Below are 26,752 nucleotides of genomic sequence, written 5' to 3'. Positions count from 1 at the left end.
GAAGGACTTGGGGGTGCTGGTGGATGAGCAGCTCAACATGAGCCAGCGATGTGCGCTGGCAGCCCAGAAAGCCAACCATGTTCTGGGCTGCATCCAGAGCAGCGTGGGCACGGGGTGAGGAAGGGGATTCTGCCCCTTGACTCCACTCTCAGGAGACCCCACCTGGAGTCCTGCGTCCAGCTCTGGAGCCCCCAGCACAGGAAGGACAGGGATGTGTTGGGAGTGGGGCCAGAGGAGGCCACGGAGATGATCCGAGGGCTGGAGCACCTCTCCTCCGAGGACAGGCTGAGGGAGCTGGGGCTGCTCAGCCTGGAGAAGAGAAGGCTCCGGGGTGACCTTAGAGCAGCTGCCAGTGCCTGGAGGGGCTACAGGAAGGGTGGAGAGGGGCTTTTCACAAGGGGGTGCAGGGATAGGACAAGGGGGAACGGCTCCAAACTAACAGAGGGCAGAGTTAGATGAGATATGAGGAAGAAATTCTTCCCCATGAGGGTGGTGAGGCCCTGGCCCAGGCTGCCCAGAGAAGCTGTGGCTGCCCCCTCCCTGGCAGTGCTCAAGGCCAGGTTGGATGGAGCTCTGAGCACCCTGGGCTGGGGGGAGATGTCCCTGCTCATGGCAGGGGGTTGGAACCAGGTGAGCTTCAGGGTCCCTTCCAGCCCACACCACTCTCGGATTCTGTGAGAGGCCCGCGGGCCCCTGAGGCGAGGACCAGGCCGCGTCCAGCCCCGCCGCTCCCGCCGCCGCTCTGCGCATGCGCGGAGCCTCGCTCGCGGAGGCGGAGCCGCCTCCCCCCACCCCCCCGGCGGGATCTGGGGCCCGGCTGCGCACGCGCCGTCCCCGCGCGCTCCCGGGAGGGGCCGGGGCCAGGCGCATGCGCAGGGGCGGCCGCTGGGCGCGGGCGGCGGGCCGCGAGCCTGCGTGGGTCGGCGCGGGGCGCGCGGTGCGCCTGCGCGGGGGGGCGGCGGCGGGGGATTGTGGGATACCGCGGCCCAGGCAGGCTGGTGAGGCGGGCGGGCGGCCCTGCGGGCGCGGCGGCGGCTGGGCCGGGCCAGGCCCCGGGGAGCGGCTCGGGCCTAACGCGCTCTTCCTCTCCCCGGTGTGTTTGTCAGCAGCGGAGCGGGCGGCGGCGCGATGGCTTCCAGCAGCGGCACCGACGTGATCCAGGTCACCAACGTCTCCCCCAGCGCCAGCTCCGAGCAGATGCGGACGCTCTTTGGCTTCCTCGGGAAGATCGAGGAGCTGCGCCTCTTCCCCCCCGAGTGAGTGGCGGCCTTCTCTGCCCCCCCCCCACCCCCGCCGCTCCCCTCCCCCCGGGGCGCGGGCCCCTTCCCCCGCCTCCGCCCTCCCTTCCCTTCCCTCCCCTCCTCCCTCCCCTCCTCCCCGCCCCCGGCGCGGCCGCCTCCCGCCTCCGTGGCGGCTCCCGCTGGGGCTGCCCCCGGAGCTCTCCCGGTCGTCAGGCGGCGAGCCGCGTCGGGGCCAGCCGCTGTCCGTGCCTCCGCAGCCCCCTTCCCGCTCGGACGCAGCCGCTGCCGGAGTCTGCGCGCTGATTACGGCTGTAATTATGCACGTAATTACGCTCTGCGCTTATGTGGGGAAAAGGCTGCGTGCCGGTTCCTCCTGTCCGCGCCCGTGCTTCTCTGGGAGCCGCCTGCGCCGGGGCTGCCGGGCCCGGTGACCTCGGACGGCTGGGCAGGCGCCGCGGCTGCCGGTCCTTCCTTACGGAACGAGGATTTTTGATACAAATATGCATTTCTCGCAAAGAATTCTGTGCAGAATGGGCAGGTAATCGCTGACGGACAAGCAATACGCATTGATGATGCTGGTTAGGCGGTAACGTTAATTTGGCCGCGTCAGTTTGATTTGTTTTGCAGAACCTGATGTCGTTATATGTTGATCTTTTGCATAAAAAGGTTTCTTTTTTGCCGACGTGAGCCAGGATTGTTTGATGGGAGATAAATCCAACAAGAACACGGTCAGTTGTTTTTAATACTCTAGGCTATTTGGATTTTTTTATTTTAGGGGGAAAAAAAAAGCGATCCCAAAGCATTTTTTTCATCATTGAGTCTTCAATCCCTGCTTAGCACAAAACCAGGAAAATTCACCCATCCTGTTAGCCGGCTATATATGCAAATTCAGAAACAGTATGTCTTGCAGTTTCTTACTTTGGGTTGGACTTCAGCAGTTTCAGGTTGGGAATTGAAGCACAGAAGGAAATTGAATGTGTGTGTAAGTGACACTGAGGGAGGAGAGTTGCGTTGCTGATAGCTGGGGTAACTGGGCTGAAACGGCCCCAGACTGTCTGTTTGTTCTTAATTTGACTCCTTTGCACAGATGTGCAGGGCCCTGCTCGGTGCAAGCGCTGGATCCGTCTGGGGGCTGGGCGTGGGAGAGAAGTCTCTGGTGGAGCTGGGCGGTGGGAAGAGACGAGGTGGCTTCAGGGACATCTGCGTTGTACCCTTGTGTCTGTCACGTCTGATTCTGGTTAGACACTAGGAGATACCGGTCGTTAGGGTGAACTTAGTTTGTGTCCCGGTGTCAGTTTGTTTCTGCAGAAAGGCTGAGCGCCTGCACTTCACTGCTGACTTCTGCCTCCTTTGTTCTGGCGCTGGTGTTCTTGTCACTTCAGCTGGGTCGTTTTGTTGGTAGAGAAAAACACCGAGTTGCCTGCCTTCGCAGCTGCGGCGCTGAAGGCCTGCGCCGAGGGAGGAAAGGCAACAGCGTGCCAGTGAGTCCGGTAACCCGGTGCCAGATGTCTCCGATTGGGTGACCAAAAATTGCTTCAAACATTTGGCCTAAATTTCTTCTGTATTTCAAGGCCCCAAGTGAAAGAGGAGGGTAATACCTCTTCCTCTTGTAGGGATGTTGTGAAGGTTTGTCAGGGTTTATAAAAAAGTTACAACTATAGAAAAGACACGGAAGAAATTAATGTGGAACGGGAAATACAGTGTAACTACACAGGCCTTGTGCAGAAGATGCAGAGCATACTGAATAGGTGTTGCAGTGGACAGTGTCGTGAGCTTCATTCTAGAACGTGTGTCTTGCTGGAAAAATAGCGTTTTTGAAAATGTATATAAAGGTTGTGCAGTTGATACTAGACCAAGCGCTTCTTCGGACTGGGGTTAATTTTTAACCTCGCAGTTTGAAGGAGGTTTTGTGTGGCCTCCTTTGTGCTGCTGTGCATACAGAGATGCCAGGGGCCCTGGCGCCTCTGGACCCACCGCTGGGGTGCTCGGGGGTCTGATCTCGGGATACTTGACAGTCTCTGGTTTCATTTCACACCAGAGAGCGGTGTATTTTTGAGTAAAGTTCTTTTATCTGTTTCTCCTAAAGCCTTTTCTGTTCCTTCCCCTTTAAACTTCAGGTCCTGACTTTTCCCTGCCTGTGGTGCTGATCCATTTTTGGGGGGGCTACAGGATATAAGTTATGATCTGTAAATTCTCTCCATGATCTGAATCTCTTTATGTCCCAGACTATGCTGGGGTTCTTTCTTGCATGTGGCATTTCTGAGTCACCAGTCCCATTTCCATTGCTCTGCCTCCTGCTTTGATCTTTCTCTCGGTCACTCTGATTCTGCTGTGCCTTGTAGAAGTTCCTTATTCATCCAGGTCAGATATAACTTCCTGAGCTTCTCTGCATTTCTGTTTCTCTCCCCTCATCAGTATCCAGCTCTGCGACTCCTTCCATTTTTCCTCCCCAAACCTTTTCTTCCCTGCTTCCCCCAACTCCGTTGCCTGGTTCTTGTCTTTTATTGTATTCTGTATAGTTTCATCCTCTGTGGTAGGCAAAGCTAGAAAGTGGAGGGAATGGATTTCTGAGAGTGATTTGTTTGTCTGTTTGTGTATTTTATATATTTTTTTTTTTAAAGGGGTGTGTATGTGTACGCACATATATATATAAAAGCTCATTTCAGCATATTTTGTTTGGCATATGAAAACTGCCTTTCCCTCAAAACTTAAGTTTCCGCTCTGAAACTGGGATGTAAAAGGTCTTGTGCCACTGGTGTTTGATAGAGAAACCAATGTGTTCTCTGGTCTTACTCTTTAGATATGAATCATCCAGTCAAATTTTTATGCACAGGGAATTTTACAAAGAAAAAAGCACATCTGATGGAAAATACAGTCCACAGAGTTAAAGCTTGATAAAATTGGAAGCATACTTAATAATAATTTCATATGTTGGATGGCATAGTAATTGACAGGATGCTTTGCCTTCCCTAGTAACTGCTGAGGAAAGTTATACAAGGACTCTATCGGGATACCAGCATTACTTGCAGTTCCCACTGGTAGTTGATCTGCTGGGAAAAGGATGACAACTTCACTTCCAAGTGAAGCGCATGGGTTGTGGTTTTTTTTATTTTGGGGGTGGGGGAGTATTAGTTGATTTTGGTTTTGGGTTTGTTTTTTTTTTTTTTAAACTCTGTTTCTTCCCACCCAGTGAACATGGTAATGTTGAGGAACATCTCTTGCACAGACAGTATATTCACTCCAGCCTGACTCTAGCCTGGTTTACATCAGTAATGATGCCAGCATTAATGTGTGTGTACGTGGCAGAAATATCCCTTAAAAACACTGGATTTTATATTTAAGACGCTGCTTGCAATGTGAGGGAGCTTTGGTGGAGCAAGTGGTCAGAGGTTATGGTAGGAAGGCTGGATTTCCCTGTTCATCAGCTGTGTTTCAGGATCTGCTGCACCGCAGAACGGGTGCATTGTTCAGCCAGCAAGCGCAGTGAATCGTCGTGCGTCTCCGCATCCGTCAGCGTGATGTCTGAGGGAGAATCACTAAATTTTTCGGTCTCTGGTGAATTAGAATAATGACAGCCTTTTTTTGGTAACTGTTGAGAACATTCTGTTCTTGATGAGTTTCACTGAGCCACAGCTTGGGTTTTCGAGTGACTGGAAATACATTTTTAAAAATGAAATGCACTGATTTATATTAAATGTCAGGCTGCATAAGCATAACCTTAACATATTTTCAGTTGGCTTTGTAGATTCAGCTACCTGTACAGTTAGTATTTAGTGGTACTCACATATATAAACAGTACCTACTCTGTTTTATGTTCCCCTGTTACCACAGACTTTTTAAGAATGTTTGAAAATACTGTACTGCATTTATGTGATAAATTGTTTCAGTTTTTTGTACTTTAGATTAGGATACCGTTCAGGCGTACCATAACTCCTTGGTTTTCTTTTCTTCAAAGTTTTACTGCAGTGATTTCGTTGAACACTGGCTGCGAATGCTTCTTTGGTTTTTATGGCTTTGTGCAAATAGGGTGAGAAAAGGCACCATTTTGGGAAGCTACTGTGTATTCATAGATACATAAGAGCTAATAGTTTCAGTTTTTCCATCTCTGTGCCGTTTATCGCTACAATATTACTTTCCAATTTATTAACTTTGCAAGAGGTGAATGAAGTGGCTGTTCCTAATTTTCACATTTTAACAGCTGCAATATGCTGGCTCCAATCAGGTTAAATTTAAAGTATATTAAAGTGTGATCTGATAAATGTTTAGGGCAGTTCTTGAGTTTGCATAACGTCATGTTGGGCTGAGCCTCTGCTTAGTGGTGGTGAAGGCTAGACAGCTTGGCATTTGCACTAGCAAAAATAGATCTTGGATGTCTTTCTTGTTGGTGTCGAAGTCATTCTTTGTTCTGAGTTCTGACAGCCCTCTGCGCTTTCGGTGCTTAAAGACTTGATCAACGTTCTTCAACCCAGATAAAATTGTTTTGGCAGGGGGATGCATTTGGAAGAGCTAGTCTTATAACTGTTCATGGGATTCTAGTTAGTAAAGGTAGATCTCTGTCGTGAAGAATTAGTGACCGTTTTTCAGAGCTACCGTGTTAGGCTATCTTGTACCTCTGGTACTCGAGGGCAGGACTGAACAGCACGTGTACCCTGGCCTTGTTTAGGAGTTAGGTGGTCAGGACTAGCTACTCCTTTCAGTACTTACCCTGTGCCTTCTGGAGGCAGCTTTTAACTCATCTGCTGCCCAGTTGTGTCTGCATCACAATTTTCTTCCTGTCTTTTAGTTTATACACCTGATTAAAGCAAAATCTGCACCATTTTCAGGATATACGGGCTGTTAAAACCTATTCTGGACTTTGACAGGGTTGATTCTGCCTCTGGTTTTGGGGGGTTTGGTTTTGTTTTGTTTCAGGGTGTACTGGGTTTGCATGGCCAGGTTTTGGTAGCAGGGGGGCTACAGGGGTGGCTTCCGTGAGAAGCTGCCAGAAGCTTCCCCTGTGTCTGGTGGAGCCAACACCAGCTGGCTCCAAGATGGACCCGCCGCTGGCCAGGGCTGAGCCCATCAGCAACGGTGGTAGCGCCTCTGGGATAAAAAACCACCCTGGGTAATGGCATTTAGCAGCCAGAGAGAGGAGTGAGAACTCTGCAGACAGCAAGGCCAGTGCAGAAGGAGGGGCAGGAGGTGCTCCAGGTGGCAGGTCGGAGGTTCCCCTGCAGCCTGCGGAGCAGACCGTGGTGAGGCAGGCCGTGGAGAGCCCACGCTGGAGCAGGGTTGCTGGCAGGACTGGGGAGCCCACGCTGGAGCAGTTCCTGAAGGGCTGTACCCCGTGGGAAGGACCCACGCTGGATCAGCTTGTGGAGGACTGTCTCCTGTGGGTGGGACCCCACGCTGGAGCAGGGGCAGAGTGTGAGGAGTCCTCCCCCTGGGAAGGAAGCAGTGGCAGAAACTTGTGATGACCATAACCCCCACTCCCTGTCCCCAGGCACTGCTTGAGGGGAGGAGGTGGAGTTAATCGGGAGTAAAGTTGAGCCCAGGAAGAAGGGAGGGGTGGGGAGAAGGTGTTTTTAAGATTTGATTTTATTTCTTATGATCCTGCTTTGATTCGATTAACTATTAGTTAGCTGTATTAACTATATTAAACTGATTTCCCTGAGTTGAGTCTGTTTTGCCCGTGATGGTAGTTGCTGAGTGATCTCTCGCTGTCCTTCTCTCATCACGACGTTTGGTCATGTTTTTTCTCCCCTGTCTAGCTGAGGAGGAGAGCGGTGGAGCAGCTTCGGGGGGCTCCTGGTGTCCAGCCAGGCTCCACCGCGGTGCAGGGAAGGAGAGGGGGACACAGTTGCACGGCCCGCACTGCTTTCCTGTTGTTGTAGGAAGCAGGTATTTCTGTTTTTTCAAGTGACTCGAAACTTCTGTGTTCTCTCTTGGATTTTCTGGGAATTTTTACGCAGCTCTGCCGACAGGCGCTCGTTGTGAGCTGTGCAGTAGGTACAGACCTGTCCTGTAGAGAGGTTTGTTGACTGATTGGTTGTTTAGGAACTCTTCTGAGATTCCAGCTGTAGTGTGCCTGCCCGAGCTGCTTGAATTTCTGCGTTGAGTTGTGTTTCTGCTGACGGACAGGCTCGTGTTCAGCAGCGTACGTGCCTGCAGAATGAGCTTGGCAGTGTCTGTACGTGTGAGGAGCAGCACGATGAAGTGTGGTCTAGAAGCTGTTACGAAATTGTGTTGAGGAGCAAAGTCATAGTAGTCTCTGAATCATTACCCTCTGTGTTTCATTATTTACCTTGGTAAGTAATTTGGGGCCTAAAGCAGAGAGTGTAAAGCCACTGGTTTTGTTAACTTACACTGTATGCATAGTAGGTAACTTTTAACCTTTCTTAAACAAGGTTTTTCTTTGTCTCCTTCCCTTCTCACAGACAGAAGATGAAAACCATTTTGCATTTAGGAGGCTGGTCATAGACACATTGTGCATAATAGAATTAATGTCCAGTTCCAAATGAGGCAGTACAGCTATTTCTGCAGTTTTAGGGTGAATTGGCTTCATTGAGTGCAATTTCCTATCAGTGGTGCTGCACAACGATGTTTGATACACGACCTGAAACCGTGTTCTTGCAGAGAGGAGTGCCCCGTAGTTCCCCAAGGCTTTCTGGCTTGGTGAAAGCGGGGAGACAACAGAAGTTACAAGTTTCATACTGTCAGACTTGCTTCCATCTAAGCAATTTCTATTTTTTTTTTTCTTTTTCAGTGATTCTCCTTTGCCTGTTTCATCACGTGTCTGTTTTGTAAAGTTCCATGATCCGGACTCGGCAGTTGTGGCCCAGCACCTGACAAACACTGTGTTCGTTGACAGAGCGTTGATAGTCGTACCATATGCAGAAGGTTTGTGAATTGTTTAATGGTCTATGAAGCCACATACGATGGCATTTTATTCCAGTATAGCTCACAAAAATGAGAATAAGAAAAATGTCAAACATATAAGATCTTAACATTTTGAAACCCTTGGTATATTGCCATTGGCCTGTAGATTAAATATTTTTTTTTTAATCTAGTGACACTGAAAGTGGAAAGTTTACCTCTTACTGATTTTGTGTGTCTTTAAGTTTAGAATATTAACATTTCAGGGAGAATTATTTGCAAATTTTACTCTTTATCAGTCTCAATGAGACATTTTCCTAAACAGACTTACGCAAACGGGTCAACATTTTAAGGAAATTTTGCCCTAATAATTGTTTGCCACTTTCACATAGACTCCAGTCTCTTCATGAGAATGGTTTCTCCCTCCCTGAGAGCACGTGGGAGAGCAGATTAACGTTTCTTTGAGATATGCTGCCGCTGCCTTTAGCTGGGGACTTCCCTGAAAAGGCACTCTCTCTCGTTGTGAAGTCCAGTATACCAAGGGTTTGAATATTTATGGTTTAATTTGAAAACGAGATCTTCCAAATGGTGCCAAATGGGCACTGGTACTAGTTTTTTATTCCAAGTTTTCTTGTTCATCCTTGATATATTTCATAGAATTTCACTAAATAATAAACTCTTCTCTCTGTTATTTGTGTGTGTGATTTTTGTAGTGGAGAAGGCAAATGCAAAGCCCTTCCAGATGACTGAAAAACAGTGGGTCCTCTGCAGCTACAGGGGATTCTAGACATTAACTAAAGGCCAGCAAGCACTCAAGTCCCCAAGTGTTTTCCTGGTGTAACCACTTGTTAACTACCTCTTCTCTTCTTCTTTTTATTTTTACATTTTAGGGTGTTACAGTAATTTGAAAGGCAATGAGCAGGGTTTTTGGAACTTACCTTAGAAACAAAGTGCTGAGAAGACACCTCTTCTTACAGAAGTCTTATTAAACTCTTCTAGACTTGCTTTAGAAGTAATTGATTTCTATTGTACTGTTTCTTGATTTACTTCTGAAATAATGGATTTTCCCAGATCGCTTGAATTGAATAAAATCTCTGCAGATTAAGTCATACTACAGTAATAAATTCGGTACATGGCCCAAGTTCAGACCTATAATCAAGACATTGTAACGCTGTATGCTGTCTTTTGAGGCCTGGGAGCTGTCTTTATCTTTGTATTCCTTAAACTTAAGAGATACGAAAACTTAATTTCTGGAACGTAGGAATCTGCAGCATGACCTTTGATTGAGACCTGCTGCTTTTTGAGAGTACAGATGCATTGTGAAACTGCCAGTGAGTTATTAGCTTCAGCTTTCACTAGTTTAGGTATGATAGCATGGTTGAAAGGCATCTTGTCCTCGACTTTGTATTAAAGCACGATACAGCAACAGTCCATCTGAGTTAGCACTGGAATACTCTCCGAGGCCCGTGGCGAGGAACGCTAGTGTTTAACTTGTCCAGTAAGGATAAAACCATTTTTCTCTTTGTCAGTCTGACTTTGTCCATTGTGCTCGATGGTGGATAAATCTGGCACATAGAGAAATCTGCCCAGTAGTTGTGGTTCAGATTGTGTAAAGAAAATAAAATGACTAGACTATTTTAATGGGCCTGTTTAAATCGAGGAGCTCCTCACGGGCTGTTTCTTGTGGTCTTCTAGCGGCTCAGAATGTCGATGGCTTTGGCGTAACGATGTGGCGTATCACAAGAGATATGTTCAGCCACTGAAGTTGTGCCTGCTGGTTTTGTGATCACATGCTTTTGTCCCCGTACCGCAGTGTCGTTTCCCTGCAGATGCGTGCTGCCAGGGTCCCAATTCAACCAGCACGATACAGCGAGATGCGTAAAACCCCAGTGAAATTGCTCATGTGCTTAAAGCCAGGCGTATGCTTCACTACTGTGCTGAACTGGGCCCTTTTATCTTTTATTTTCTGTTGTGATAATTCTGTGTTAATATTGCCTGTCACTAAAGTAAATGTTTATTATCTGTTTAGTGCAATAATTATCCCCTATATCACAAGCGCACTCCAGTTTTAGCGTACTCAGACATTTTGGTGTTGGCTGTTGCTTTGTGTTATAGAACTATACACAAAGTCTACGGTAAGGTTTAGTATTTGTAATTTTCACTGTGATATTCCTAGATTTGGAAGGAACTCTTAAGATTAAAGATGGCTGGGGGGGTTGTTTAGGTTCTTTGGTTAATGTTTGTTTCTTTTGTCTGTTTCTTTTTCTTTCATTTCTACACATTCATGCAGTATTTCATGGTTCTAACAAAGCAGCAGTAAAAAAATCTCTTGAAGCATGAAAATTAACTGGTGAGGGGCCTCATTGCTTTTTTTTAAATTGTAGTTTATTTATTTCTAAATACTTTTTAAAAAAAACAATTAGAGGATCAGATGCATGATTTTTTTTTTAATGGATGCCGATCTTCTATGAGGTGTCTCGAGATAAGTCTGAGGATTTGTATTTAGATGCCAGAAATGTTGTAGTTGCACTAATTTGAAATGTTTAGATATAATTTATAAATATCCTCTGAGACATAATTTTGCATGCAAAATTACCCCATAATCTCTCTGTAGGTATGTTAATATATTTATGCATTAATGCCCTTTATCTAAATGACCTTTTTCCCCCCTCTCCCTCCATAACTTTGGGTATCTAAATTGATGACAGCTCAATGACACAAGCAAGATAACAGTGCTGTGTATTATACATTTGTTTATATTATCGGCACTTCTCAGTATAGGTGGAAGGAACCATTACCTTTATTTAACAGTGGTTTTTCTTTTTTGTTGTTGTGTTTTACAGTTCTTTTCCCTGGTTCAGCCTGAACTATATACCAGGCCCTGCTGAAAATACCACCCAACAGTTTTCTTCTGCAGCTTATCCAGTTTCTCTTAAGTGCCCTGTACATATTGTATGTTTTATGATGAGATGCAGTTTCTTAATGTGTATTACAGAAACACTACTGGTATTTGCAACTATATAGTAAAATTGTTTTATTGGAACTCTCATTTTGGGGGCTTGGGCACATTAACAAATTAATCCATCTGTATAGGGCTTTTGCTGTTGGATAGAGTAAAAATACCTATTACTTGTTTCGTAGTAGGACCCTTAAAATTGTACGTGCAGAGCAGGCAGTGAAATAAGAGACTTGTCTTAGTTGGCTGCAAGATTTTGGGCCAGAAGTTTCTTCTGAAATGGCAGTGTGTAGCAGCATTCTTGGTACAATAAGCGTGGCACATGTTGGAACAAACGCATTTTGCTGCGCAGGTAAGGAATGTGCCGCGCTGTACTGTATGTATGCACCCGTCCAGCCACAGACACACACACAGCGTGTATCTGAGGAGCTGCAGAGGCTTGCGTTCGCATTTGACAAGTCAGCAAAAGCCCTACGCTTGATTCAACAAAAAAATATTTCCATACCTTCTTTAAGTTTTACAAAATTTATATGGTAGGTGTAAAAGAAAACGTAGTGAACTGTACCATATTATTAACCCCTAAATCAAACTTTTTTTGTCTTGTGTATCTTGATTTTTCTGTGTGCTTTATAGTGAAGCAGCCGACACGAGTCGTTGTTCATAAAACAGCTTTTGAAAGTTGAGAGCACACCCCTGGAGAACCGACTGTGCTTGCTTACGTTTGGTTCATGACTTAAAAATCGAGTACAGGTGATGAAATCTTGGCAGTGTTAACAAAAAAGTAGTGTGTATTGTGCTATTTTTTTGCTCTAGAAACTTAACCATTTGTAGAGAAAAAGGAACAGTCAAATTGTCACACATTGAAGTTTCATTCTGGCAAAAAAAATTAATGATAAATATTAATAGACATCAAACTTTGTATTTTAGCCAACATAAGTACTTTCAACAAACTCAGGTGGTGTATCAGGGAGACATTTTCTGGGTGTATTTGTGTTTTTTCTGCCTTGGAGAAGGAATGCATTCTAATGCAAGGCTGTTTCTCTGCAGGAGTTATTCCTGATGAGACTAAGGCTTTGTCTCTCTTGGCACCAGCTAACGCGGTGGCAGGTCTGCTGCCCGGAGGTGGACTCCTGCCCACGCCCAACCCCCTGTCTCAGGTAGGCTGTCCCCTCACGCTGAAGTCGAGGGAAGCAGCGAGATGCACTTGGTGGATTCGAACTTAACTTTCTGTTTTTTTCAGGTCAAATAGACTGAGGTGCTAATGCCGATTGCTAGAATGTTTTAGTTTCTATACGTTGATGGATTGTTACAGCTGTCTGAGACCAATTGTGGCCAAACAGCGAGAAGTTATTAGATGGGATACTTTTATTTCCCTGATAGGATGCTTCTGGTATCTCGGGGGCCTTGTGTTTGCATCTCTTTCTCATCCCTCTTTTGTCCGTTGTACGCTTCCAGACAGATTTGACACACAGTAGACAACTCGTAGATTTTAAATTTGTGAAGTTCAAGGAGTTGACATGCTGTGGAGATACCTTCCGTTAATACTCCAGCTGAGGGGGAAAAAATGTAGCCTGTATTTGCTGGTTATCTAAATGCACAAGAATGCATGTGGAAGATGAACAGTAAGAATAATATGTGGTGGGAAAAGTTTCAGTTAAAGATGAAGAGCTACTGGAGAGAGTCCAGCGGAGGGCTACAAGGATGGTGAGGGGACTGGAACATCTCCCCTACGAGGAGAGGCTGAGGGAGCTGGGCTTGTTCAGCCTGGAGAAGAGAAGGCTGAGAGGGGACCTTAGAAATGCCTCTAAATATCTGAAGGGTGGGGGTCAGGAGGACGGGGCCAGACTCTGTTCAGTGGTGCCCAGTGACAGGACAAGGGGCAATGGGCACAAACTGAGGCACAGGAAGTTCCGTCTGAACATGAGGAAGAACTTCTTCCCTCTGAGGGTGACGGAGCTCTGGCCCAGGCTGCCCAGGGAGGCTGTGGAGTCTCCTTCTCTGGAGATATTCAAGACCCGCCTGGACAAGGTCCTCTACAGCCTACTGTAGGTGACCCTGCTTCGGCAGGAGGGTTGGACTAGATGACCCACAGAGGTCCCTTCCAACCTCTACTATTCTGTGATTCTGTGATTCTGTATTAGAGAACAGCGAATCAAAGTACAAGAGGCAAATTAATAAGAATAAAGCTTCATTTAATTCTGCAGTTCTCAGATCTACTGCTTCAGCTTGTGTGTAGCTGCTGTTACGATTTCTGGTTGCGTGGCAGACATACTCGCCATCGAGGTGTTCAGAGGTCTCTTGAACTGTATGCAGAGGGAAAAGTCTAAAGTTTAACTCTGAAACTCGAGGAAGGGGATGGAAGAAACAAATAGTGTCTTAAAGATTTCTTTCATGGAAAACTGTATGCAATTAATTTCCTGAAAATGGTTGTTGAACCACCTTAATTTTAGTTCTGTCACTCTGAATCCCAGCCCACTCCCAATCAGCTTAGTGGCAGAACTTATCTAACCATTTTTATGGAGAATTGTGGTGGATGGTAATTATTTCCAAAGACATCTTGAAAGCTTTTAATGTAGCTCCTTTTGACTGTTCCTGGGAGTTGGGCGTCTAACTCAGTAAAAACGAATTAGAGCTGTAGTTTACGTGCACAAAATCAGTGTGTGGGATGAGACTGCAGGGAGAAGCCCACGCAGTTTCAGGAGATCAGCTAACTCAAAAGCTCTTTGTCAAGAAGCAGGCGGTTCTGCTCCCGTTCCCCTTGACGAGATGCTCTCGCTGCTGGTTTTGTGCTGGCTTTGGAGCCCGTCAGATCCTTTAGTGAGCTGTTGTGTCAGCCTGGTGCGGCCAGCCCGCAGACCAGCCCTCTGAGGGCTTGGTGGGTCGAGCTGGCAGACGAGTCCCACGTGTCCGAGCAGTCGGGGAGGAGGCAGTGAGGAGGAAGGGGGGAGAGCAGGAGCCCACCGCAGCAGCGCAGCGTCTGATCAACGTGAAGTGGCGTGGGTTTTAGCACGGCGTGTGTGTTGTTGCAGTGTGTGTTTTGATCGTCTCACCTGAAGTGGCCAAAAAATGAGGTTCTTTTATGAGGCTCCTAGGTTAATTTAAGGAATTCAGACCTATGCCATCATCCTGCTTATTCTTCCAGTAGCTTTTCAAGGCATTTGCCAGTTTTAACCGCATTTGAGAGATCTGCAGAGATGTAGTAATACTGTATTGTATTTTAACATAAAACATGCTAATTTCAATCCTGAATTGATTCAGGTGTGCGGTAGTTGGCTCAGAAATCTATAATGAATTTTCATTTTAACACTGGAAAAGAATTTCATTTTAAACTGTTTCTTGAATGTAGTAGAATGCTTTACTTTTTCAGGGGTTTTGTTTGTGGGGTTTTTTTTCCCCTACCCATTGGGATGCAGAGGAAACAGAATTTCATTTTAGAATGTTTATAGGAAAAAAAATCTAAGCTCTGGAATAGCTGAATAAGGAAAACTGAAACACTCTCAGTGACCTTAGTACAATGTGTCCTGTAGCTAGAAGCCTGAGTAACACCCAGTTCAAGCTTCCACATGTCTAAGGCTCGGGCGTCGTGGTCTGACAGCTTTTTGTTATTAGAATTTGGCTTTGTCTGATTGCTGTCTTTGTTACAGATTGGTGCTGTTCCTTTAGCTGCTTTAGGAGCTCCTGCTCTTGATCCTGCCCTAGCTGCTCTTGGGCTTCCTGGAGCAAACTTAAACTCGCAGGTATGTCACACGTTCTAGAATTTCCTTTATTGTCCCTAGCACAGATGTAGTTTGAGTAGCATACGTCACGCTCTTGGTGTTCACCAGTGTATTAAATAACAGGCTGAAGATCTGGAAATACTATATGTAGGTTTGAAGAAGTGTTACAAAATAGTACTTTCTGTTAAAGGCTTGGCTCATTGTAGTCTGCACAGGCTGCTGGTTCTTAAAACTTCTTGGACTCGCTACAGAACGCAGTCTTTGTTTCTTGGCATAGCAGGTGTATAAATGAGCACTTTTCTTTTGCTACCCTCTTCACTGTTTTAAAAGTAGTTTTCATTTACATCAGTTTAACAGCCACTGTCTGAAAAATCCAGTGATTGATTTTTCTGAGCACCTGTTTGGAATAAATAGTATCTACAGGAGTATCAAATTAAATGCCAGAAGGACCTGAAAAATAATTTGGGACTACTAGTGAAGTATTTCAAATGTGTGTCGTTGTCAAGGTATGACCCTGTCTTGTACTTAGAGTAAAAAAAAAAAAATTGTTTGACTTTTTAAATTTTGTAGGTGTAGAAAATACAGAGGAGACCACGTTAGACTGTAGTCTCTTTAAAACTGAATTTAAAAAGACTTTTAAGTACTAAGTAATAGTGAGTAGAATATTGAATTAATATTTAAGATGTAAGAACCAAATACTGCACAGAGAAGATGTTTTACAGGTACAAGAAGTGGTAATAATTCACAGCATTGGTAAGAAATCCATCGTTTGGCATTCTCTTCATGCATACCATGTGTTGTGACAAGCAACTAACGGTGGTAATGAAATAACAAATGAAAAAATAAGCATTCTAAATGCATATTAGAAAAACATATATTTGGTACAATGAGGGATTGTTTCCTTTGTCCATTAAGCCCCCTGATTGTAACAAACTGGGGTCAGCACGTGGCGCTCTGTGGACAGGGAGTTAGCGGGGACTAAACGTTTTGTTGTTAATACACCACTGGTACAGGAAGTGACCAATTGCAACAATATCTGGATTTTCCTAAGAGCTGTAAAATACTTTTTTTCATGAAGTTTTTAGAGTAAAGAGGCTTTCGCTTGACACTGAGGACTTCCCATGGGCAGTAGCTTAGTTCTCTCATGAGGCCTCTGTTCTCTCGAAGTAACAGCAGAATAACCTGTAAATACCAGCAGTGTGTTTTTATTTTCAAGTGCTTTGATTCTGTCCAGGAAAGGGCCTATGTGTGGCTGCTGTGGGGGGAAGAAGTACCTGAGCACCACTGAAACGTGGTGTTTGCACCCTCCGCACATCCACAGGTGTTAAAGCAGACCAGTATGCCTTTTCATCTGTAACTGGTTTGGGGTGTGTTTTGGTTTGCTTTTTGCATCTGTAGAGGCTTTTTGCTTTAGCCACTGCTGAGGGTACATTCAGGGGAGATAATCTTCTGAAGCATACACAACTTCCCACGTGGTTTTAACTTTTTGGTTTTTTCTTGCAGTCTCTTGCGGCCGATCAACTGCTAAAACTGATGAGCACAGTGGATCCAAAGTAAGCATCAGTGTTTACAAATATTTGTATGGTGGTACCCTCGGTCTTGGGAATGTCTGTTGTGATTCAGTGTCAGTCTTTGTCCTGCTGGATCTAATTACAGTTGGAGAAAACCAGCGTCTTGGGGATCTTGTGCAGACTCTTTGCTGTGGTAGAGAGAAGAGGGGAGGGGGAAATAAAGATTATTCAGCCTTGCATCTACGGAAGAACACCAGTCGCTCTCTGAGGTTTCATTTTGCTAGAGACAGAAATCTGGATTTTCAGATGTCATTTTTATCACTCTGTGTCCGTAACGCAACGGCGCAGCGAGCGCCTTCGTCCTGCGAGGCTGAGGAAGGGGCTGGGGCAGGGGCTGAGCCGAGGCCGGCGGCTGTTCTGACTTACTACACGGTAGAAAAAGGGAGCAAAGAACAGTAAGCACTAGTATCTAATTTTTATTTCGGCGTTCAGAAAAAGGATAATTCTGTTCAAGCTAGTACGGCGTGGGGACAGCAGGAGGGAAGGATCGTAGCACTCGACGCGTTCGTGTGCCGTTGAGCCGCTGCGGGCACTGCGCTAGGAAGCTGAAAGCGTGTGCCACTGAAGAAAGCTGTTAGGCACACCAGTAGGTGAGAAGTGTGCTGAGAGCAGAGAAACCACATCTGTGATCTGCTGCAGAAAGCCCTTGTGCTGCAAACTGCAGGCAGCTTGGAGAGAATCCTTCCAGCTCTCGGCTCCGGGAAGCGTGCCGACGTGCGCTTGCCCTGCTGCTGCGTCGGCTGAAGAGGCTGCCGCTGACCCGGCTGCTGTCCCGTGTTTCTGAGTTGTCAGGGCCATCTGGTCTGTACCGGGGGATAAAACTGTACGTGTGATCTGTCTCTGGTTGTAATACTGTGCTGGCGTGTTGTTCCCAGTTTTAAATCGACATTTCTGTAAGCAGGGAGTGTCAGCAGGTTGGATAAAAGAGTTACCCAGGATAAGGGATCAGAAGAACATCAGTCAGGTATATGGGGTGTACCTGGTTGGCTTCGGAGCCACCTGCAGAGCACATCTTCTGAACTTCAAAGTTCATCCCTGTTTGTAGGCTGCTTGGTATGGCTTATAAAAGCAGGAACCGACTTTCTGCTGCGTAATGTGCTGTTTCCTGCAGAGCTGCGCTTTCAGGTGATGAGAAGTGAGATGGTTGTACAAAAAATGTTTGACAAATGTCGTTGGAAACATACCCGTGCAAGACGATACAACCCTTCCTGCTCTTTACACTTTGCTGGGACTCGAAGAGCCTGATGCGCTGGTGCCTTGTGCCACTGCTTTCAGCACAGATACCACACCTTAGACCTGCGACTCTGTCACCTGAGCGGTGGCAAAGCAGAGGCAGACCCTGGCTCACTTGGATCCGTCACTATGGATGGGCTGCAGACCAGCAGCGGGGGCTTGTGTTTCTTGGATTCACCCATACCGCACTTCTAAAATTCTTTTCTACTTACCAGGTTGAACCATGTAGCTGCAGGTCTTGTTTCACCGAGTCTGAAATCGGATACCTCCAGTAAAGAAATAGAAGAGGCTATGAAGAGAGTACGAGAAGCACAGTCGCTCATTTCTGCTGCCATAGAGCCAGGTAACGTCAGATCGCGGAAGGCCTCATCCAAGTCGAGGTGGAGCTGTGACACAGTGTGTGGTAAAAGCCAATGGTCTGCAAAACGTTGCTGAATGCTCTCGTGTTCTGCAGCGACTTAATTTATAGTTGGCGGATTTTTTTAGTTGCCCTACAGTGTGAATGCCACATGTGGCCTGCAGAACGATGCAGGGAACTCACCATCTGTCGGTTTTCCCCGAATTCACTGCATCTGAAGCCTGCGAAATGCTGGAGCTTCCCCTGGTGGAAGTTCATTCTGCCACCTCCGAGACTGCGTTGGAAACAGCAAGCGGCTTCGCCGCTTGACGTCCCAGTGGTGTTTGTTCTTAGGGATGGTTTCCTTTCTTTTAATGCCTAATCTGTGGGAGTTTGTGTAGAGTTCTTTTTTTGGTAGCTTATTTCAGTAGAGCTGATTTTAGCACAAGATGCAGCAGTTCATCCACAAATGTCAGATCCACCAGATCTGAGATGCGGTAACTCGGAACACTGAAAATACAGTTTTGCCGTCTCCTGATCATTTTCAGGAAAGAATAGAGCTCCTGTTCTTTTATTATACCAGAAAAAACGTGCTGATTGTTCTGCTTGAGGCTTTTTGTCAGAAATTCAAAACAATAATTTGAGAGGTTCTTTTGCCTTTCACAAAATGGCAGAGATTCTGAGACTTTAACAAGACTTCCCATTGCCCTGCAGCTCTCATCTTTTAATTCACTTAAATGAAACGTTTTCTGAATTCTGACTTCTTCAGTTTTGCGTGAAACTTTGTGTTGGTTTTCTGTCACATACATGTCTCTGTCACGTGTTCATTCTTCCTGTAGGCTTTTGAGGAGAAGGGTAGATGAGCCTTAATTTCAAATGTCAAAATATTCCTTAGGTTTTCTCTGTCTTATTTATATCTGTAGCATGAAGCTCAGCTTCCTTTCCCTTATAAAATCTTTTTCAATACTGAAGTAGCACTGGGTTTTTTACTATGCTTTTCCTTTTTAACTCCAGACAAAAAAGATGAAAAACGAAGGCATTCAAGGTCAAGGTCACGCTCGAGGAGGAGGAGGACACCTTCTTCATCTAGACACAGGTAGTTAGCTCCTTTACTTTAAAAAAACCCAAACCACCGGACAGCTGAAACAGTTCCTTCAGAAATACTTCCTGGAAGCGTCCCTGGGCCCGTGGAGACTGGCAGATGGCAGGGTGCACGCGGGCGGAAGAAGCTGGGGCTGTGGTCTGGCCAGCCTGGCGTGGAGGTGGAGGCCTGCCTCTGGTCTTGGAGCAAGGGTGGGAGAGTGATGATAGCAAGAAATACCTCAAAAATACCTTAGACTGCCGCAGAAAGAACTTCAGGACACCTGGTCCTAGCGGTGCTTGGACTCTGATTTTATTTAGCAACAAATGGCTGCTTGTATCAGAAGAGAGACCCCTGGCACAGAGCCTTGGTTCTGCCCAGCCCTCACCGCGATGGACACCTCGGCCATCGCAGGCCGTCCAGCTCACAGCGGTTCCTTGGAGCTCTGCTCCTCCTGCAGTCCCTTTCCAGCGTGCTCGTGTGGCAGTTGCAGTTTCTCCTAAAGCTGGGCACCGAGAGGCTTCTCTGAGCGCCGTGACTTCTGCTGATAGATGTCACCTGCTGGGCTGTGTGCTTCGAGCCTGCGCAGCTGTCTGGGACAGAAGTTTTTCCAGCGTTTTCTGGGCTGTGGTTTACTTGGAGATGAGGTCTGTTCGGGTGTCCTGGCCAGAGACCTGAACGTTGTCCCGTGCAGATGGAAGGACGCAGGGCTCGTTTCCGCTGCTGGCTTGTTGACTGCAGTTAGCGCGTGCCAGTGCTCTCCGCAAAGCCGCGTGAGCCGTGGCCTTCCCGTCCGCCCTTCCTTGCTGTTGGCCAGTGTTTGGTTTAGTGTTATAAAATGTCTTCGTGCTTCAGCGTGACTGGTTTTCCTCCGCTGCAGGACCAGTATTTCCTTATAGTAGTAGGAAATACTGTAAGTATTAATACTGTTAAGTAGTAGGAAAGTACTACAGGGTAGTAGGAGAGCTGCTGGAAGCAGCGTGGTGGTTTGAGGCGTAGCACTTCTCCTCGGCAGACTCAGCGTGACTCCTTTGCTGTTTTTGTATTCTTTTTTCTGTTTTCTGCGTCGTTCTGCATTACAATACAGTTAGCACTGAGCAGATGGATGCTGATTAGTACATCAAAATTTCGTGTATTTAACTCCCATGCACAATGTGTTACTGGTAGACGGTCGAGAAGCAGATCAAGGAGAAGGTCCCATTCGAAATCAAGAAGCAGGAGGCGATCTAAAAGTCCAAGGCGAAGAAGGTCTCATTCCAGAGAGAGAAGCAGAAGGTCTAGGAGCACATCCAAAACCAGGTAATTGCTGCAGTAAATCTGTTTGCTAGCAATTAAATTATTACATTTTGGTGCTTAATTAAAAAAAAACCCCACCCACAAACAAAAAACCTAGGGTGAAATGCCCCAGTGGCTCTTTTCAAGGTCCCAGTCTCCTGTGAGACCTTCTGGGGTTGCACTGCACCTGCCCTGGAGGTGTGACGGTTCCCTAAAGCCCCGTGACGTGCTTTTCCCGCGAGCCGGCAGCTGCTGCGGCTGTCGGCTGGATCGCCCCGTCGCCGTCGTGGGGAAGCAGGAACGGCAGCATCCAGACCTGCAGGTGTTGTGCTGTTCGTCCACAGAAGCTATCAGAGAGCTGTTCGTTTATTTTGCTGTAGCTAATTGGATAATTGTTTCTGTTAATACGACGTGGCTGGCCCCAGAAATGGGAAGCAGCGTGTGCCGGCCGGTGCGGTTACCCTGACTCCGTTCCTTTTCCTGCGTCACGGAAGCAGTGGATGCTGCTTGAGTCGTTTGGAAATGACTTAAACTGAAAACCTGTGTTTTACTTCAAGGGATAAAAAGAAGGAAGAGAAAGAAAAGAAACGTTCCAAAACTCCCCCCAAAAGCTACAGCACAACCAGGCGATCGAGAAGCACAAGCAGGTAGGGTGGTGCGGCGGCGGCGGGGTCCTTGCCCGCGTCGGCAGGAGGAGCAGGCTCGTCGGTAGCGGGACGGCGGTTCCCCAGTGGCGCGTGGGGTGTCTGCACCAGTGCACCCGCCCTCTCGTCACCTCTGTCTGCGAGATGCTTTAATTTCTGCCCTGATGCTGTAACTTTCTGGGTTGGGCTGAGAACAGTTTCTGCTTGCCCTGCATCAGAGAGAGCACGGTGCTTTGAGGGCGCTGTTAAACTCTTCGCTGATTTATGGGTCAAGGGCATGCATCATGTGTGCTGTTCTGTTGTAAAAAGATTGCCACAATCCACTTGCTGTATGAAGAGGAGGAAACTGTTTCGTTTCTGCTGGCAAAGAGTTGGTATCCACAGCAGAGTCTGAGCTGGCTGTTTGCTCACGAGGGGGGCAACGGGATGGGAAACAACTTGCTCTGCTGCTCAGCAGCCGCGCGTGCTGCGCGGTGCTGCCGACAGGGACATCCACCGAATCACACGTGTTTCTTACCTTGGAGAGGTACCTCTTTCCAGTGGTGCCCAGCGACAGGACAAGGGGCAACGGGCACAAACTGAAGCACAGGAAGCTCCAGCTGAACCCGAGGAAGAACTTCTTCCCTCTGAGGGTGACGGAGCCCTGGCCCAGGCTGCCCAGGGAGGCTGTGGAGTCTCCTTCTCTGGAGATATTCCAGCCCCGCCTGGACAAGGTCCTGTGCAGCCTGCTGTAGGTGACCCTGCTTCGGCGGGGGGGTTGGACTAGATGACCCACAGAGGTCCCTTCCAACCCCTACTATTCTGTGATTCTGTGAGAGATCTGTTTGTAGCTTTATTTAAAAAAAGAAAAAAAAAGAAAAAGCTTTCATCTCCCTTTCCCGCAGAGAAAGACGGCGCAGAAGAAGCAGGAGTGGAACACGGTCACCTAAAAAGCCCAGGTCTCCGAAGAGGAAAATGTCGCGGTCCCCGTCGCCCCGCAGGTCAGTACGCCTCCTGGCCGCCCGGCTGCAGCGTTCCCGAGACGAGCGCGACGGCGGGGCTGGTCTGAAGGTGCTGGGTGTTTGCCCTGTTCCTGGTGCCCAGCTCCACTGAGTGGATCTCTTGCTGCTGCCGCCGCGGCTTTTATCGTCGTTTGATCGGCTTCGTCCACCAGGGTGTCCTGGTGGACGACAGGTTAACCATGAGCCAGCAGTGTGCCCTGGCTGCCAAGAAAGCCAATGGGATCCTGGGGTGCATCAAGAAGAGTGTGGCCAGCAGGACAAGGGAGGTTCTCCTTCCCCTCTACACTGCCCTGGTGAGGCCTCATCTGGAGTACTGTGTCCAGTTCTGGGCTCCCCAGTTCAAGAAAGATGAGGAGCTACTGGAGAGAGTCCAGCGCAGGGCTACGAGGATGGTGAGGGGACTGGAGCATCTCCATTATGAGGAGAGGTTGAGGGAACTGGGCTTGTTCAGCCTGAAGAAGAGAAGGCTGCAAGGGGACCTTAGAAATGCCTCTAAATATCTGCAGGGTGGGTGTCAGGAGGATGGGGCCAAGCTCTTTTCAGTGGTGCCCAGTGACAGGACAAGGGGCAATGGGCACAAACTGAGGCACAGGAAGTTCTGTCTGAACCCGAGGAAGAACTTCTTCCCTCTGAGGGTGACGGAGCCCTGGCCCAGGCTGCCCAGGGAGGCTGTGGAGTCTCCTTCTCTGGAGATATTCAGGATCCGCCTGGACAAGGTCCTGTGCAGCCGGCTCTGGGTGACCCTGCTTTGGCAGGGGGTTGGGCTGGGTGACCCACAGAGGGCCCTGCCAACCCCGACCGTTCTGTGATTCTGTGATTCAAGCAGAGCGCTGCGCTGTCAGTGCCAGGAGCCCCGAACGCGAGGTGTTCCGGGGCCGAGGAGGGGAGGTCGCGGAGTTCCCGGCCCGTTTGGCTCCGTACAGAGGGAGTCAGCAGACTGCTGGGTGGGCCCGGGCGCTCCGGGGTCCTCTCCCTGAACGGGGAGCGTGAGGGGCTCCTGCGCAGAACGCGGCGGTGCGGCTGGCCTGGACGCGGCTGTGGCTGCGCTCGGCGGGGGCTGTGTGCGACCCAGAGCTACGGAGTCGGGGGGGTTCAGTCGTTTTCTGAAAGCGAACGAGTTCCACGCTGCTGTTCCCCCGCTGGATTTCTAACGAGCTACGGGTGGCAGGTGACGTGGTCCGTGTTACGGCGCGGCGCGACTGTGGTTTTCACTGTTCTGCACGCTTCATCACTGCAGGCATAAAAAGGAGAAGAAGAAGGATAAAGACAAGGAAAGAAGCAGAGACGAGAGGGAGCGGTCGACAAGCAAGAAAAAGAAAAGCAAAGACAAAGAGAAGGATCGAGAACGGAAATCCGAGAGCGATAAGGATGTGAAAGTATGTTTAAAAACCTCCTTAGCTCCCTGCCTGCGCTGTGCTGTCGCCTGGGCACCGACGGGCGCTCGGAAAGCAAGGTTTACCTGTTGTCTTGTTTCTCTCGGCAAAGCAGGTCACAAGGGATTACGACGAGGAAGAACAAGGGTACGACAGCGAGAAGGAGAAGAAGGAAGAAAAGAAAATGGCAGATTCTTCCTCCCCGAAAGTCAAGGAGTCCGCCGCCGAGAAGGGCAGTGGAGATGCCGCCAGGGAATCCAAAGTGAACGGGGACGACCACCACGAGGAGGACATGGACATGAGCGACTGAGCCCGGCCCTGGCGGCGAGCGCGGCCGCGCGTCGGTGTCATTCCTGTGTGATTCTTTTCCGCTGTCCTTGTTAATCCCGAAGCTAGGTGTACACGGCTCTAAGCTCTACTCGGTTTGTAAACCTCCCGATACTAACTCCCGTCAGAAGCTTGCTAGAAAGGCGGCCGGCGGCGTCGCGGCCGGCAGGGACTGCGCCGCCGAGCAGTTCGTACTCGCTTGGCGATGCTTCGAGCAAAAGTAAAAAGCTGCATGCGTCTCCAGCAGGCATGGACTGTGTGTGGTCTGACCTCCCGTAGCAACTCCGCTCGCCCGCGGTAGCGTCCCTCGTTCGGTTCCTCGCAGCGCTAGAGCAGCGTAGGGAACGCACCGGCTGCATGCTGATCCCGGCGGAGACCCCCTCCGCGCCCCGCGGCGGAGCCGCTCGGGGGTCTTCAGCGCGAAGACGCCAAACCAGCGGACAGGACCCCGGCAAGGCGCCTTCTGGTAGAGGTAGCTCTTTGGGTTTGGTTTGGTTTTTTTTAAAGCCACGTGGCTGGGGTTGGGTTGGGTTGGTTTGTTTTCCTCGGTGGGTTTGGTTTGGCTTTGAGAAGGTTAAAATGCACTGACCTTTTTGAGGGCTTGCTTTCGTCTGTCAGTTCAAATCCAGCTCGGGCGCCTCGTGATGGTTCTTTACTTTTCTTCTTGAACCTCGGGAAGTGAAATCTCCGCGTGATCCGTGCCCGGGGGTTCAGGGTTGATTTGTGCAGTCTCCATAATCCAGGTCGTTTGATTTGTTCATGAGCTGAACACACTGCAGAAGGGTAGTGCATTTTAAAACCGACCTTCGTATGCTTTTAAAAGCGAGTCTACTTGATAATGTACTTTTTACTTGATCTCAAGTTGTATAAACTCAAAATTTGTGTTGACTGTCACTGCAGTAGTAACCCGATGCACACAGTGATTCCATGTTATACGCAGCGTAGTTAGGCGAGCTCTTTCCTTAGTTACAGAAGTCCCGGAGCTTTTCCTTTTGTGCAGGTAAAAAGACAGAAGTAGGCTACAGTCTGTGCCATGTTGATGTACAGTTTCTGAAATTGTTTTACAAAACTTTGATAATAAAACCCTGAAACTTACACTCACGCTCCTGTGAAACGCTGCTGGTATTTATTGACACCGCTGAGCGGGCGAAGCTTCACCTCGCTCCGTTCGAGGACGCGTTTCTCTCCACCTGCCTGGTTTTATTCAAAAGACCACACCAAATCCCTCCCTTCCTTCAGTGCCCGGGCTCCTGCCCGTTCGGCTCTGCCGGAGCTCGTTACGCTAACGAGAGAAACGCTTTGCTGTGGAGGGAGCGGAGGGAAGGGGCTGCCAGGGGAAGCTGGAGCTGTTGTGGGCCAAGTGCTTTGAGAAAGGAGTTCATATTTATAAAAATCTTCTGTATTGTCACTGAAATGGAGCGTTCGCCTCCGCAGGGCGGTGCGGGGGCCCTGGCAGGAGGGGGAAGCGCGAGGGCTGGGGGAAGGCGGCTGGTGAGGTCAACTGGAAACGTGCTGGTTCGAGGGGCACGGCCCGGAGTGACACTCCAAGGGCTGCCGAAGCTTCTGGAACCTGAGGGGTCAAAGCGCCGCCTGTTAACCTGTCCCGGCGCCCCGGGCAGAGGGGCACTTTTATAATTTGTAGAAATGCAGATTTTCACCAGCTGTTCTGGGTATTTTGTCAAGAGGGGAGTTTACAGACAGCCCCTCCTGGGCTGCTCTGAGAGGGGAGGGAGGGGGAGTTCCTGAAATAAAATAAAACCGGACCCAGCCAAGGTGCCTGACGTCTCCATAGCTGCGCCCTGGTTGTTGGCACCGAGGTACTTACAGCTGCAGGACAGGAACATAAACCGACTGAGGAGGGAAGTGACCCTCCTTGGCCCTTCGACCGTGTCGCTGTCAAAGCCATCCCCTGCTGGGACCAGGGACCAGGTCAGCAGCTCAAGATGGTAAATCCGGGCCTACGTGTAATTAAATTCCGGTGTTTCTGGCTTGTTTTCCTAACAAACCCCGTCGGTGTGGTGCGGTCACTGCGCGCCTCCGGCTGCGGGAACCGCCGGGGAAGAAGGCTCCTGGGGCTGGAGCTGCCAGTGTCTGCCCTGCCTTCAGTGTTTCCACAGCGGCTCCCGGAGCTGCCTGCGCTGGGGTGGCTGCAGGGTCCCCTTCCACTCCTGCCAGCAGCCTCCCCTGCGCAGCCCCCGGGGCCCAGCCAGCGGCGCGTGGTCACCTCCAGGCTGGACCTCGGCCGTGACCGCAGCAGGGACTCTGCTCCAGCTCCTCGGGGGCCCGCGGCTCACTCTGCCGTGTTCCGGTCAGACAAACGCTAAGCGAGAACGAAGCACCCCCCATCCCGATGGAAGAAGTTTCGTCCTCGCGGTGACGCTGGGGAATTCCATCCCAGCAGCTGGGCTGGTGAAACGAGCATCGGGCTTGCCCAGCTGTACCAGCACCGTCCCCGGCCCGTGCAGCCCCTCGGCCGTGCCGCCGCGCTCACGCTGAACGCACGCCAGCGCTAACAAGCCAGGCTGGCAGCTGCCCACACTGCCTAACGCTGCGCTCCAGCGACACTGGGCTACAACTGCCCCGCTCAGCGAGATCTTACAAATATCTGCAGGGTGGGGGTCAGGAGGACGGGGCCAGACTCTTTCCAGTGGTGCCCAGCGACAGGACAAGGGGCAACGGGCACAAACTGAAGCAGAGGAAGCTCCAGCTGAACCCGAGGAAGAACTTCTTCCCTCTGAGGGTGATGGAGCCCTGGCCCAGGCTGCCCAGGGAGGCTGTGGAGTCTCCTTCTCTGGAGATATTCCAGCCCCGCCTGGACAAGGTCCTGTGCCCCCTGCTCTGGGTGACCCTGCTTGGGCAGGGGGTTGGGCTGGGTGACCCACAGAGGTCCCTGCCAACCCCTACTATTCTGTGTGATTCTTTGTGATTCTGTGTGATCTCTGGTGTAACTGGTAACACGCTCAGCACTTTCTGTAACCCCAAAGATGAGTTCTCCTCCTCCCTTTATAAATACAAGATTTTAAAGTTAGCCAGGTCCTCACTACAGCTCAACCTCTGATGCTTGCAGGAGGGCAGGAGAGCAGGGCTAAGGTTAAAAAAACCCCAATCAACCATCACCTAAAACAGGCAAAAAACCTTCCAC

The 26,752-nt window shown here is 49.0% G+C and overlaps 1 protein-coding gene across 5 annotated transcripts in view; it reads left to right on the top strand.

Moving 5' to 3' along the window:
- The window catches only part of SRSF11 (serine and arginine rich splicing factor 11), a 339,983-nt gene extending 315,270 nt beyond the window's left edge, over positions 1-24,713 (top strand). The window contains exons 1-13 of one of the 5 annotated variants that reach the window (XM_075424253.1): positions 954-998; positions 1,107-1,256; positions 7,987-8,120; positions 12,100-12,209; positions 14,697-14,789; positions 16,272-16,321; positions 17,788-17,915; positions 18,924-19,005; positions 20,158-20,289; positions 20,823-20,912; positions 21,794-21,889; positions 23,148-23,286; positions 23,396-24,713. In XM_075424253.1, the coding sequence (XP_075280368.1) occupies positions 1,129-1,256; positions 7,987-8,120; positions 12,100-12,209; positions 14,697-14,789; positions 16,272-16,321; positions 17,788-17,915; positions 18,924-19,005; positions 20,158-20,289; positions 20,823-20,912; positions 21,794-21,889; positions 23,148-23,286; positions 23,396-23,593 (1,380 nt within the window). In that variant the 5' untranslated portion in view covers positions 954-998; positions 1,107-1,128 and the 3' untranslated portion in view covers positions 23,594-24,713. The other 4 variants (XM_075424254.1, XM_075424255.1, XM_075424256.1 and 1 more) reach the window with 4 other exon arrangements.
- The last annotated feature ends 2,039 nt before the right edge of the window (positions 24,714-26,752 follow it).

Source organism: Opisthocomus hoazin, chromosome 6 (genome assembly GCF_030867145.1).
Source record: "Opisthocomus hoazin isolate bOpiHoa1 chromosome 6, bOpiHoa1.hap1, whole genome shotgun sequence".
Classification (NCBI taxonomy): Eukaryota; Metazoa; Chordata; class Aves; order Opisthocomiformes; family Opisthocomidae; genus Opisthocomus; species Opisthocomus hoazin.
Note: the sequence above shows the minus strand (reverse complement) of the source record. Positions and strands in the feature narration are given on the sequence as shown.